Source organism: Nothoprocta perdicaria, unplaced genomic scaffold (assembly GCF_003342845.1).
Source record: "Nothoprocta perdicaria isolate Ctin4 unplaced genomic scaffold, notPer1 scaffold_106, whole genome shotgun sequence".
Taxonomy (NCBI): Eukaryota; Metazoa; Chordata; class Aves; order Tinamiformes; family Tinamidae; genus Nothoprocta; species Nothoprocta perdicaria.
Genome location: NW_020454161.1, coordinates 2,279,755 through 2,293,408, shown reverse-complemented (window position 1 = coordinate 2,293,408; position 13,654 = coordinate 2,279,755). Strand labels below are relative to the sequence as shown.

Here is a 13,654-nt window from a genome sequence, read left to right as displayed (position 1 = left end):
TAGCTTAGCYCCCGAGGCCTCCTAAGAGAAACTAGAGCATGAGACATTTCTTTGTAAGGTAAGTGCGGAAATGAGAGGAAGTAGTGTTAATTATTTCAGTTGTGTTATTATAAACAAGATGGAAAACTAGAGCTCCTTGGTGCTTTACACTTCTGCAGTTCCTTTCTTTTCAAGAAATAAACTTTTATACAGTGAAGATTAGCAAGTCATTAAAGTAATTCAGAATCTTCTTATTCACTGTTTTTCTGTCAAAGACTGATCTCTTTTAAATGACAATGACATACTCTTTCTCTGAATATAGTTTGCAATAGAAATAAGTCAAATTTTATGATACAACACATATCCTGTATTTCTTTCTATCACCCTCACTTTTCTGGGTTGACATATACACATACATATATGGGACATATACACTAATTTGACTTTTCTGTTAAGTAGAGGGAACGCAGGGGAACACTAAAAAAAAAAAAAAAAAAAATACATCCATTAAGGTTTCTTTACAATCTAACAGGTAATTATTTTTGAGGCTTTTAAAATAAGAATTCAGATCCCCCAAAGAGCTGATTGCATCCAGAAATTACCATTTCKGAAGCAGACTGGGATTAGGAGCACTTCAGTTTGATAAACTAGGCCAGCTCAGATAGTTTTCTGGTATGGGTCTAGCATGTCAAGTGTGAACAAGATGAGCCTGATATGATAGCCCTTGCTCCACACAGGAGTGGGATTGTGTTGCCAACTCCATTTTATACAACACTCAAAAGCATTTACCAAGATCCTGGTAGAACTAAGACAAACTCTCTTCTCTGTGCCAAGGTTTACCTATTTTTCAAGAAAGTACCCTCCTACAAAGGTACTCAGTTGTATTTTATCCTTTCTGTCAAATTAGCTCCATGTATCATGGCATAATTGAATGTTTACTGGTAAAGAGAGTACAAAATAAATAAGAATAACTTTATAGACTATTATTGTAGTATTTCACTGGGAGAAGGGACATTTGTCCCAAAAGTCATTCCACTAGATGTATCATCATTTCTATCACTCTTCCTATTGAAAGAACAATGGTCTTAATATCAGGCCAATTTTAAAAAAGGAGGACAGACATATATAGCAGAGAGTTCAGAAACATTAAGTCCTAGGAACTGCACAGCCCCAGAGCACAGAATCAGGTACTTGAGATTTTGATGACTAGGAGACAGATTTCCAGCTTGAGGATATCATCTATAGGTGCATACCCATCTGTACTGTATTCCACATAGAGGAATCAGGTTTTCACTTTGTCTTTATAAGTGAAATTTTAGGCATTGAATACCTACATGTACTTTATGAATCCAGCTCTTTCTTTCATATTGGCTTTTGTACTGTCACTGTTGTCTAATCAAGAAGCTTATTAAATGATGAATTTAGGAATTTTTGCCCAGTTTACTTACAACAAASATTTGTAAGCAATTTATATGTAGTTAAGGGAAAATGATTTTTACAAGTGGTTATATTAACAGAATCAAAAAATTAAAACAGAAAAGAAAGCAGAATACTATCTAAAACCCCTTTCCACTCACTGCTTGCATTATTCTGACCTTCAGCTGTGTTTTGCAGAAACATTTCTTGCTGCAAACCATACTCATAGTCCTACAGCATAATGTTATACAATCATTCTTCAAGATAATTATTCTAGCCATCTCATCACAAATGATACTTAAAGAAAACTCTATTTAGTTTACACTGCATATATGTTAGACACAAGCCAACCTGGACGCATTTGTACTGAAACTTTTCCCGGCGTCACTTGTGTATTTGTTTCATGGTCACTCGGTATTGTTACATGAACTGTGGGATTTTCTAAAAAATCTGATTGGCAGCCTCTTTTCATCAAGTTAGAAACAGTGTCACAGCGTCCCATCTGTGTTGCGTCAGCTATGAAATCCTGTTTTATAAGAGACAAAAAGTACAAAACAATTTGAGCTGAAAAAACAACTGTAGTATCTTCAAAGGAATGCAAGAAACAACATAATAGTCTTTCAAACAATAAAGTATGCTACCATAATTGCATAAATTGTAGGACTAGTTCATGGAAACCATATGTTTTTAATAAGGACAATGACAAAATATTTAAATTAGAAGTTAAACCTAATTGCTGCAATGATTTTTTTCTACAAAGGAAAAATCTTTTGTGTGAGAAAAAGGATCTTGCACAACCAGAATAAACTGACTTCGGAGAAAAGGAAAACATGAACTGTCACTACAAAAGGTTTTATGCTATGTTCATTGAATTAGTTCCACCAAGAAAATGTCATTTGCACTACTTCAAAACATGTTGGTTTTCAGAGGAATCTGACAGCAATTTTATTTAAGCTGATATTTAAGAGTAGAAGCTGGAGTGAGCTTTACATTTATCTAACCTGAATTCATCTGCTACAGATTTTACTCCATACTCTAAACTCAAGCCAATAACTAATTGAAATATATCATTTCTGTTTCTAGTAGGATATTACAGGACTGCATCATTTAAGATGTCGTCAACATAAGAAGCTGCTGTAACAAAACAAAATTGATTAGCTGAAGGATGAGATCAGAATGAGCAGCATGTCCTTTGTTGCAAAGGGCAAAGCTGTCAAGATCCAATGCAAAATTCCTTCCTGATCACAAATCTGGTGATTATCATGATCCTGATCATGCAGGGGAAAAAAAAAAAAAAAAAGACAAGATCCTTTGTACTCTTTCAMACTCTTGGTCCATCCCAGACACAGCTGGAGATCAAACAATGGACAATCTCTGATATTTCAGAGGCAGATGGAGAAAATAAACAAACAAAAAGTACATGGAGCCAACTGTGCATGAGGGAATAATCATCCAGACCCCAAAAGGACCAGACAAATACCCTGAAAAATGAGACTGGATAGTCATGCATGCTTTAAAAGCTTAGCTGGAAGTGTTGCAAGTGTGCTGGATATGATTCTGGCACTCCTGTAGTCCCTAGCACCCAGGGAGATATGGGTTAAACATAGGATTACACTGCACAGAGTTACCGTCATCATCCCCTTGCTCATGCAGCCTCATTCAGCTATCTTTCAGAAGAAAAGCTTTTGCTTAGTCAGTCTTTGGGCTTTTGAAGAGTATCTAATCTAACATATAAAATTCCAGAAAAAAATAATAATAACCTGGTAAATTCAAATCCCTAATAAAATTTCATGAGTTACTCCTTCTAACAGGAAGGAAACTGCTTAAAGGCTGAATTTGTTTGATCATTTGCTTTTATTATTCTTTTTGCCAGGAGGGCTGACAAATATTCATATTCTCTCTGTTCGCCTTGCCAATATTTTCTCTATCTTCATACAAAAGATTTAAACCACTGGTAAGCTGAATAACCCTACTTAAGTTCTGGGCATTAAATCTTATTTTCCATGTTTCAATTCATTTTTCTGGTCTACCTCTGACATAGTATTTCCACAGTCTTCTTCAGTGTAGACAGCAGAGATCGTTTTTTTGAGTTGGCTGCTATTTATCTACCTTTTCTGATGTATATATAAAAAAAAGCTACTTGATTGATCTCACTGGCAACTAATACCTATGTAGCCTGTTGTAGTTTACTATGTGATGGTATAAAGTCAACACATATCAGGTGTTCCTTGGGGCTACTTTTTTATTAAAATCACTGTTTAGGTAAGCCAACCTATGCTGAAAACCTGTTCCCTTACATTGCAAAAGTTCTGAATTAATATTCAGAATATCTCCTTCTTTGGAGATCTTTAAAACCCGCTTGGATGCAGCCCTGTGCCACGTGCTCTAGGTGACCCTGCGTGAGCAGGGGGGTTGGACTCGATGACCTCTGAGGTCCCTTCCAACCTTCGGCATTCTATGATTCTATGATTCTATGAATATGGGTTTTGCCATTCCACAAACATTGATGCTGAATATATGAACTAGCTTTTAAAGGGCAGTTTGACAAATCATTGACTTCCATAAACAATTCACAAGATTGACATGACAAATGAGACAAGAGGCTGAGAAGTCAAACCAGGTCAGTGCAGTAATCTGAGTGCCTGGTTAATTATGTCTCTAGTGCTGGAAAGCCAAGAAGTGCCATGATAAATACAGATGTAGCTGGATAAAACTGTGTCCTTTGTAACAAAGGACATCAGATGACAGTAAYGGACCACTCCACACTGCAATCCATTGTGCCATATACACATTTCCTTAGACTTCTTTGTAAAGCAAGCTCTCCAGGCCTCTAATCATCCTTGAATTACTTGTTCTTGTTTCAGACTAAGTTAATCATTCCAAGACTCAGTATCTCAGATAAAATTACACTAACTCCTTATCTCTTCTTGACACACCCCAGGACTTTATCTGACATCTTTGCTACCTTGAAAGCTACTAGAGATAATTTGCAGGTGACTTTCAAAGGCGTATGAGCTTTTAATAGCCAAGAAACAATCTTAAAAACACGTATCATAGATTTCCAGTTTCCAAAGCATTAACTATTTCAGAATAATTCATTCTAAAATGATAAAACTTATGTGACAGGCCTCAGAACTGTAAGTTTCAAGCGTCAAAATAGAACAGTATCATTCTTTTTTACTTGTGACACAGGTTGATATATAAAGTTGATATATAAAGTGACATTAAATCCACTATTACTAAAAACTTTGGCTGAAATGCAATAGGTATACATATATAGAGAGACTAACAGATATAAAGTGAGCAGTTAATGTAAATTATTGATAAGTAATTTGACTTTGAAGCCAGAAACCATTGAACTCTCAGAGTTACTGCAAGTCTGCCAAAGCTGTCTACAAAGCAGATGGAACACATTAAAAAGTTCTCACTTTCTCTAAAATTACTGCAGTTTTCCAAATAAAATATTGTATTTTCTCTTTTGGAAACTAAATATTATTTCACATGATTTCTCAGGTGCTTTCTCCAAAGGTTGTCTAAAAAGATTTTCCTGATATTTCTCACTGTAGTTTTCATTAATCAAAATCCTTTTATCTTTATAAAGATTAGAGGAATCTAAAATGTAAAGTCAAAAATAAATAAGCAATAAGCCATACCTCCTGAGCACACCAACCACACTCTGGACCCAAAGCAAGGCACTTTGTGCATGTTACCGCATTTGAAGTGGCACATCTATTTTCCGCTGTAATGAAATACAAAACCAAACATTCATGATTCATACTSATATGTGGGAATTGTAAATACCTAATTTTAAACTAAGATTTCAGAAATGACTTCATCAGATTAGCAGTGATGACAACATAGCAAAACAGAAGTAAAAGAGAACAAAGGCAGACTGCTGCTGGAACATTTACAGAAGTTTTTGTAACTACAGCCTAGAACTACATGTACAGATAGAATAAAATCCATTCTCAAGTCCAAATTTCTAAAATACTTATTTAGCATAATATTGAAGCAAGAATTTATGCTTTGGCATATTTACTGATTAATTGCCTAGTAGAAAATATTTACCAGGTAGTTTATCTCTTTGTAGATTCTTTCTTTTAAGTCATTTGACCCAACGAGTTATTTATTATTCACTTTGTATGGAACCCAAAATATTTCCTCACTTTCTATAAATATTCCCCTTCTGCATTTTCTGGACAGAAATGTATGCCAGGAACAGCAGATTTTTTTTCAGAAGAAAATACAAATTTATCCAGGATTAAATGTGTCATAGATTGAAGACTATTATAATTCTGTACTACACAGCTGCAGAAATTGCACCTACTAATAAGCCTATGAGCAAATTTCTTTATATATTTTACACTCTTTGTTTTATAGGTCACTGCTAAAGTTACCACTATTTTTAAATCTTTGCTATAAAACTTTGGCAGTCAGAGTTGAGAAGAACTATCCTTTTCAAGGCTTTGAGTCAGCTTGAGTTGAATTCAGTGCAAGTAACTTTTACATCAGTGTGTTTCTCTACAAGACAGAATCTGCCAAGGAGTTATGAGGAAGGCATAGAATTTGCCTCCCCAGTACATAGCTTGGTAGCATATGCAGCATGGCATGTTCAAGCSTAATGATTATAAAATATGCTGGGGGGGGGGGGGAAGATTTTCTGCATACTGGAAAGTCTACATCACTTAATGGATCCATCATTAGAATGAAATGTCCTCATATCGCAACAGTTTGAAGAAAGGTTTGGTTTTCATCCAAAGCTTTGAGGTAGTGTCAGATGATTTCTTTCCAACTTGAAAAAAAAAAAGAGCAAAACATCTCTCTTTTTAAACTAATGATAGCAATTTCTCACACTGAAAAGCATTATTAGGAAAACATTTACTAAAATATCCCTTTTGTTTTAGTGATATTTCAGCTATGGGTTCAAACAGGAAATCCTGCATCACATGAAAAACTAGTTCTCAGTCAGTCACTGAGTAACAGGTGATCCAAGGAACTAATCACAGGTTGCAGGTTATTAACACCAATAACATATATATCATTATTGGTATAAACAAGACAGCAGAGTTTAATACAGCACAATGTCACTGTGGTACTAATAGCATTTTGCATTGGTGAGAATTTCATTAATTTCAATGGTCAAAACTGTATTTCTGTTTCACATAAATGCTATTTACAATGTTTGCCACGTAGTCAATGTGAAAAGAGAAAAGTATATGAAAAAGAGAAAAACTGTTACAGATGTGAAACAATAAACTGAAAAGCAGCCCAGAAAGGTGCTGGAACAGAGGAAAGACTGATTAAAGTGTGGGGGATATGGGCAGGGATACATAAAGGAGGAGTAAAAAGAACAAGACAAAATCCAAAAGATTTTTGTTTGTTTGTTATAAAACAAACACAGCAACTTTGGCTTGGATGTGAAATGAGAAGCRAGCTCATTCACTATTCTTTGACAAAACACAACTTTACACTTATAAGAAGAATGGTAGCAGCTTTTTATGTACTGAAGTCTGAAGGTCCAGACTTGGAGCCCATGGAAAAAGTCCATGAAAACCCCAAGAAATGAGAATAAGGATGCCAGTTTGGGAAAGTCATGCAGGGTTGCAGAGTTTGCTATAGATCCATTTCTATTTATAAAGCACGAAGACAGAGGATGAAGACAAGTTATGGAAGGAAGGAAAAATTAAAGGAATATTAAGTGTTTTAGACTCAGAAACATCACTTCGTATCTTCAGCTGGATACTAAACACAGCAGACATTGAAAGACATTATGAATAAAAGAAAAAAGAAAACAAGGAAGTAAAGCAGTGGATTCAGTGAAAGTTTCAAAGGACAGGGAAAATATATGTACTGCTAATTTCCAGCAGAGGATCAAGACCACCACAGGTCAAAACAGGGAGGAGATAAGGCACGAACTCTCAAGTTATCCATCAAGTAACATCTACCTTCAAGGGACGGAGCTATTCTGGGAATAAAGTTGACACGAAGGAATGAGAGACCTCTGTCTCTAGCTAAACAGATAAGCAACGAGTCTAACTGATTCCTGCTCATTACTTCAAGCAGTACACTAAAGTAAACTAACAATGGAGTCTGACCTAATGCACTTCCCACAGTAATTTCTGAAACTCCTTGCTTAAAATGCAGAATCCCAGCTACTTAACACAGGCAGTTTACTTTCCCAAATTGTCCCTCTTCCTAAATTAAATGCCTTTAAATATGTAACAAAACTGTATTATCTGTTATACTGGACTATATGTTACAAAACTGTATTATAAATATGTAACAAAACTGTATTAAYGTGTTGCACTACACACATGCTAAAAGGAGTAACAATTTTCTATGATAGGGATAACTGCATATTTTCACACACATTTCCAAGACAATTGTCCCAGATATTTTTCTGTATTGTTAGTTTAGATACTGAATCTATCTGAGTCTATTTCAATTTATTAATAGAATCAGTATTAAAAAAATTAAGTTCTTTCTGTGTCTTTCTAAGGTGCTAAGGCAGAATAAAAGAAGTCCTTAAAATCCAGTTTGGGTTTTCAGTGTGATCATGGCAGATGAATGCTTTAACAAATGAGACATAGTCTTGCTGGATACAAATCTCTGCTGATAACTCTCCAGCCTCAAGAACACCATTTTCACAACATGAAGTCACTGATTGGCAATTGATGAACTTGGTACCACTGGTGCAAAAAAAAATGATTTTTTTGGAATAAAGAGAAACTTCAAAAAGGTTTATTAATACCGAGACACATTCTGGCTACATTACTACCATAGTTCCCAAGCACATAGTCACTWAGAGCAGTAACATTTATGGGCATGCTTTCATTCACCAAATATTTATTATTTAGGTATAAGCCTACTCTAAAACCTGTACTGAATTAGCATAAACTTTTCTGTTTTCTTAAAAAGTCATATGTAAAAGCAAGAAATGTTTTTTAATGAGTTGGCTGAAAACGGAACTGAGATTTTTCCTGCCACTTCACCAAAACTGAGTCCAGACAAGACTAAGTTACTATTCAGCCAAGGCTAAGGGCAAGTTTCTACTGGCTTAGTTATAACTGATGTATGCCAAAGGTATTTTCAAAAAGAAGGGCCAAATTTTATGCTGGGAACTGCACAGGCGTATGCATATAATAAAAAATAAGTCCAGTAGGTTATACTACATTTTTCAAGCCTTCCCCACAGAGAGAGCTGTGCTGCAACTACTCCAACTATTAACATTGAACACAGGTGTCACAAGTCCAAATTCTCAGCAACAAGAAGTACTAAGGTTGAACAAAATTCATTTGTTATAATTGTATCCTGTCTCCCTGTTACAAAAACTGCTTTATCATGACCAGAATACTTATCTCAGAGATGTAATAATAATAATGTTCAATGGGAGCTAAGAGTGATTGTTATAACAGGTTTTCAAACAGAGAGCACTTTGCCGAAGTACAGCCAAGAATGTGGATTTACATTAATTTCACTGTTGGTACTTGTTTGGGCTGTATTTGGAGGGTGCGCCCTTTGCTTCTTAAAAACAGAAAGCTAGTATCTGAACAGCAAATCATACTGCCTGGTGAGGTGAACGGAATTTAAAACAGGAAGGTATAAAATTATCTCATCTCTGCAGTTTTTTTTTCCTTAAGTTCTACATCCAGTTGTCCAACTGCCTGTCCAACCAACAACCAGTCTGTCTCTATAAATACCTACAGAGACGGTGGCTCTCAGTAACTCAGGTGCAGCGGCACCGCTGAGGAAGGCTGCAGCTTGCAGGCAGCGCGCTGCAGTTACCTTCACCTTTCTCTCTCTCTCTCTCTCTCGAGCTCTGCTACGTGATTCCCGCAGCGAGAACAGCCAGCAACTGTCCCAGGTAACACGCAGCTCCTCAGTTCATTTTRACTGAGAGAGCAGATACAATGAAATGCACTGTAAAAATATTATGGGGGGGGGAATTTATTTCCATGATTATTGCCTCTGATACTACTTGCCCAGATTACAGGGGAAAAAACTGAGAGCCTGCACTTTAACTGCCAAACCTAAAATCTAATCCTGGAATTAGGGTTTYTCCCCCACCTTTTCCAAACAAACAAGTGTATTCCTGTACTTCTATTCTGCTTAATAAATTTCCCCAAAGTGAGTTAGCAGAAATACCAGACAACTGGCTTACTTTCCCCCCTTTACCATTGCTTGAATGGTTAACGCATTTCACTGTTAAACCATGGTTGTCTGCTTCAGTTGCCGCTATTCAGACAACACCTAAGCTATAAACTGGCATGAAAATACTGTTTATCAGCAACAGAAGTAGCAGCAAACACAAACTCATCATTTAGGAAACACATATATTTGCTAAAAAGAAAATAAACAAGAAGTGCAAAATATGACCTGTAACTGAAATACTGAGCCCATTAAAAATACATTTGTAAACATGGCAAGTGAATAAAAGCACCTTCCAAAAAAACAGCATTCTTGTCCTATTAATCATTAGAAAGAAAAAGTTAGTTTCTTAAAAGAAAATTTAACATTCATTTTGAGACCTAAAGAGTAAAAAGAAATTACCATATGTACAAGTTGCCCTGTGAACATGGGGAGCACTTCTGACAGTGACAGAAATTATTTTAAAAAGACTTTGGAAAGCCTTAGTGTACCACAGCTCAGACTTTGCAAACTGTGTAGGGCGATAACTAAACCTTCCTGTTTTTACAGACTTCACAGGGTATGAGCAACAACACTCCAGAGAACTGATCCTTGGTATCAGGTAACCAAGAAGAGTAGTATTATGGTATCATTCTCCCTTTTTCTTTATTAGATATTGGTGGATTGGAAAGGATAGCGATAGACCTCTCTGAATACAGCACTGGGAAAGCTGTGACAGAAGAGGGCACCTCATAGCTGATACTGGAGAAGCACAAATATAGCAGAAGCCTGTTATTTAATGACATATGGAGATGAGGTTCCCAAGCAGTATATGGAATGTGCACACTCTCGTGATTAAGAAATTATATGGACACTTGGATTCACAAAGCTACTCCTGAAGCCTCTGTGGGGCTACATGTGTCTTCTTCATTTTATTTCTCTGATAAGTCAATGAGAACTTGCAGAACAGAAACCTCACGATGTTTTTTAGCATGAGAAAGTATAATTTCACATAAATTCAATTTTATCTTGGAACTACCTCCACTTTGATTCTTTTTTTCCTGTCAGAAAGGTGCACACAGTAGCATTTTGGGAAAGGATACTGCACCCAAAATAGCTACTAGTATAGCAGCTAGGACACGCAAATACAACGTTCACACAACTGCAGCTTTGACCTTGACTATGGGCAGATACTACCTCAGGCTGACTTTGTTCTCAAGCCACAATAAAGAATGAAAACAAGCAAAGTAACCTTGAAAAAATTCATAACATACAGTTTTTGTTTCTTGGCCAACTCTACTTGCAGCCTCTCCTTTCTAAAACCTCCTGCTTTTTCAGGGGATGGTTCAATTTTGTTGATGCATCCATGCATGCTTGCAAACAACTTAACAACTGTTCAGTTTCTGAAACCATCCTATTCTGTCCTTTGTAAATAAAAACATACATGATAATTTATGCTGATTAAGTCATTAGAAGGGTCTCATTTCCCACAGCCATTAGGTTTTATGTCATGGGTTTGATGACCCTCTTTGCACAGTTTTGCATCCTTAAAAAAGACAAAGCATACGAAACCACCAACTTTAAATCTCTCCTAATTAAATTCCTTGATTTAATAGGAATCCCAGGATGTGTGCAGCTGTGTTAAGTCTTGCTTCCACAGAGGGAATGCGAACATGGGAATTATTATACTCTAGTCATTTCCAGCTGCTAGAATCTCCCTAGGAGTTGCCCAATTTGAATAAAGTCTGCTATAATGAATACTGCTACAGCAAAGCCTAGAAGCAAAGCCTATGAGTTGCTCCCATATTTCACTAGTAATTTCAATTTCTTTATGCATTAGCAAGCAATATAAGCAAGTAGCATATCAAAAATCTAGAATCATAATTATATTCCTGGATATAATATACAATATTTACCTAAATTACGATGACGAATACAAAGGTAGACTACAACTACAAGGAGTTTTAGTAAAGGTACTACTTAAAGGAGTTTGAGTAAAAGGTAAGTCCAAGATATATCTCCCATCAGCTTTTATAGCTCAATCTCCTCAAACCTGGACCTCATCACTACTACTACTTTACCTTCCTAGTCAAGCTTTCTTTTGCATGTCTAGACTCTATCAACTTCTTGCTTTCTACCTTTCAAGAGCATTATCTCAGCTTGCTGCTGCACCTTCAACCAGAAACCGAGAACCAGTGCAAAGGAAGGGMAACAGCTCAAAGATATTTCTTCACAAGATCCATTACGACAGGCTTGCTGATCYTCACTCATCACCTTGGGGAGAGTTCTTGGCCCACGGCAGTGTAAACAACTGGCTTTTACTTATTTATATCCCTATAGCCTGTCACTAGAACAAAATCATTCTATATTTCAGGCAGTATTGCTCAAAGCTGAAAATCTGGACAAACCAGTACTCAGTTCTGAGCACAAAATGGTAAATTGTGCTCTTGGAGCATTTTTTTTCTGAAACAAAACAAAGACCCCAAACGAAAAATTGTGCATATATATGTGTTAGGAAGACATTGCAGAGTAAAAACAAAATAGTTAACACATAATAAGTTGTTTACAGTCATAATTAGAAAACCTGAAGATTATGAAACCAAGGTAATCACTATTCTTTGATGCCTTTTAGTCTATAGTGCACAAGTCTTGGAAAAAGATGTACTCAGCAGGGCTACTTTAATACTGTAATTGCATCCTGCAATACAAATGTTTGGTGTTTTTGATATATTGGTAAATTGATTTTCAGTAGAATTATAAGTCTTAGAACATGGTTATTGGCCATAAGACAAATAGAATGTGGTAAACATTTTCTGGGATTTTCTTTTTGGATATTTCTGTTTGTTTTATGTCCGTCGAATGCAGCAACATTCATAAGTTGTCATATGTTTATAAATTGCATGATAGCACTAAAGCCTATTAAAATCTAATTTGATGATTAACTGTTAACTATGATCCCTCTAAAGGTGCTTTTCTATAGTGCATTTCTGAATACACAGACCAAAAATGAATGAATACATAAATCTTCCTAAAGAATCCTGAGAACTTACTTTCTAAAACAGGAGATAAATGTATTACTCACAAACATTCAGAAAAATAATGATCAAACCTGTCTAGGAACAACCACTGCCCATGATCTATTTTAATTTTTTTTTTTATAACCTAGTTAGCTTTTATAATTTTGGAGCCAAGATTACATAAAACACAACTGTAGTCTATAAAATACGCAGACTCACATACTAACTAGAACAGCTTGTACGCATACACTGCTTCTGCTTGGGCTTCTGCAAACAAATATCCACATGTGTGTGTGTTTTGCAGGTGCAGTTTAAATGCTTTATAGCAGAAAGCATTCAAAGATGCAAGTTTGAAATTTTAAACAGGTACTAATATATTTAATATTCTGAGGTCATTGCATGACATTTTGGACAGAAAATGTAATTCAACAGGTTTGCTTAGGTTGGAAGAGAACACTTGCTTATGTCATTAGTTTTATTTAGGATACTTTGCATTATTCCTGTCAGAGTGCAAGTTGTCTAAAGTCTTTTTGCTTCCTGGGAGTCCTAGTTGTACAAAAAGATACGATCTTCTTAGACTTCAGCTTTACAGAAAGAAACTGCCATCTAAAATAACCAATTAATTAGTACAGTACTAACTTCTGTCAGATAGAGGAGATGAAATGGAAACAAATCTCACCCTAAAGTATTCAAGAGCAAGTGGAATTCACTTAGCCTAATTCATGGGAACATTGGCAAGGAAGATAACTTATTTTGGAAAGGGCAATTTCTGGCTTACTCAGGCTTGGAGTATTTTCATGATGCCACCATACAATAACATGCAGCTGTATTTATTATACAGCTATGACAACAACAACATTCTAAAAATACTTAAGTTTTTAAGATATGAATCCAATAACAGAGTGTTTGATTCCCAAACTAGTCAAACAATAAAAATCCTGGCTCCAAGGATATTATTCCACCTGCCTGAAGCTACAGCATTTTTCTTCTCCAATATTTACAGTTAAAATCACTTACTTCACATCTTTTGATGATTATAAATAATTGCTGTCACTGTGGGTAGCAATAGGCAGAAATTACCTCATGAAAATAAGCTTGCAGGAAGCATAGAAAGA

At 35.8% G+C, this 13,654-nt stretch overlaps 1 protein-coding gene across 1 annotated transcript in view; it reads right to left on the bottom strand.

Moving 5' to 3' along the window:
* Positions 1-5,124, bottom strand: part of ITGB8 (integrin subunit beta 8) — a 28,885-nt gene extending 23,761 nt beyond the window's left edge. The window contains exons 1-2 of the mRNA XM_026044871.1: positions 5,049-5,124; positions 1,747-1,921 (exon numbers count right to left, since the gene is read on the bottom strand). Coding sequence (XP_025900656.1) covers positions 1,747-1,897 — 151 coding nt within the window. The 5' untranslated portion in view covers positions 1,898-1,921; positions 5,049-5,124. The remainder of the gene's footprint in view (positions 1-1,746; positions 1,922-5,048) is intronic.
* Between the last annotated feature and the right edge of the window lie 8,530 nt (positions 5,125-13,654).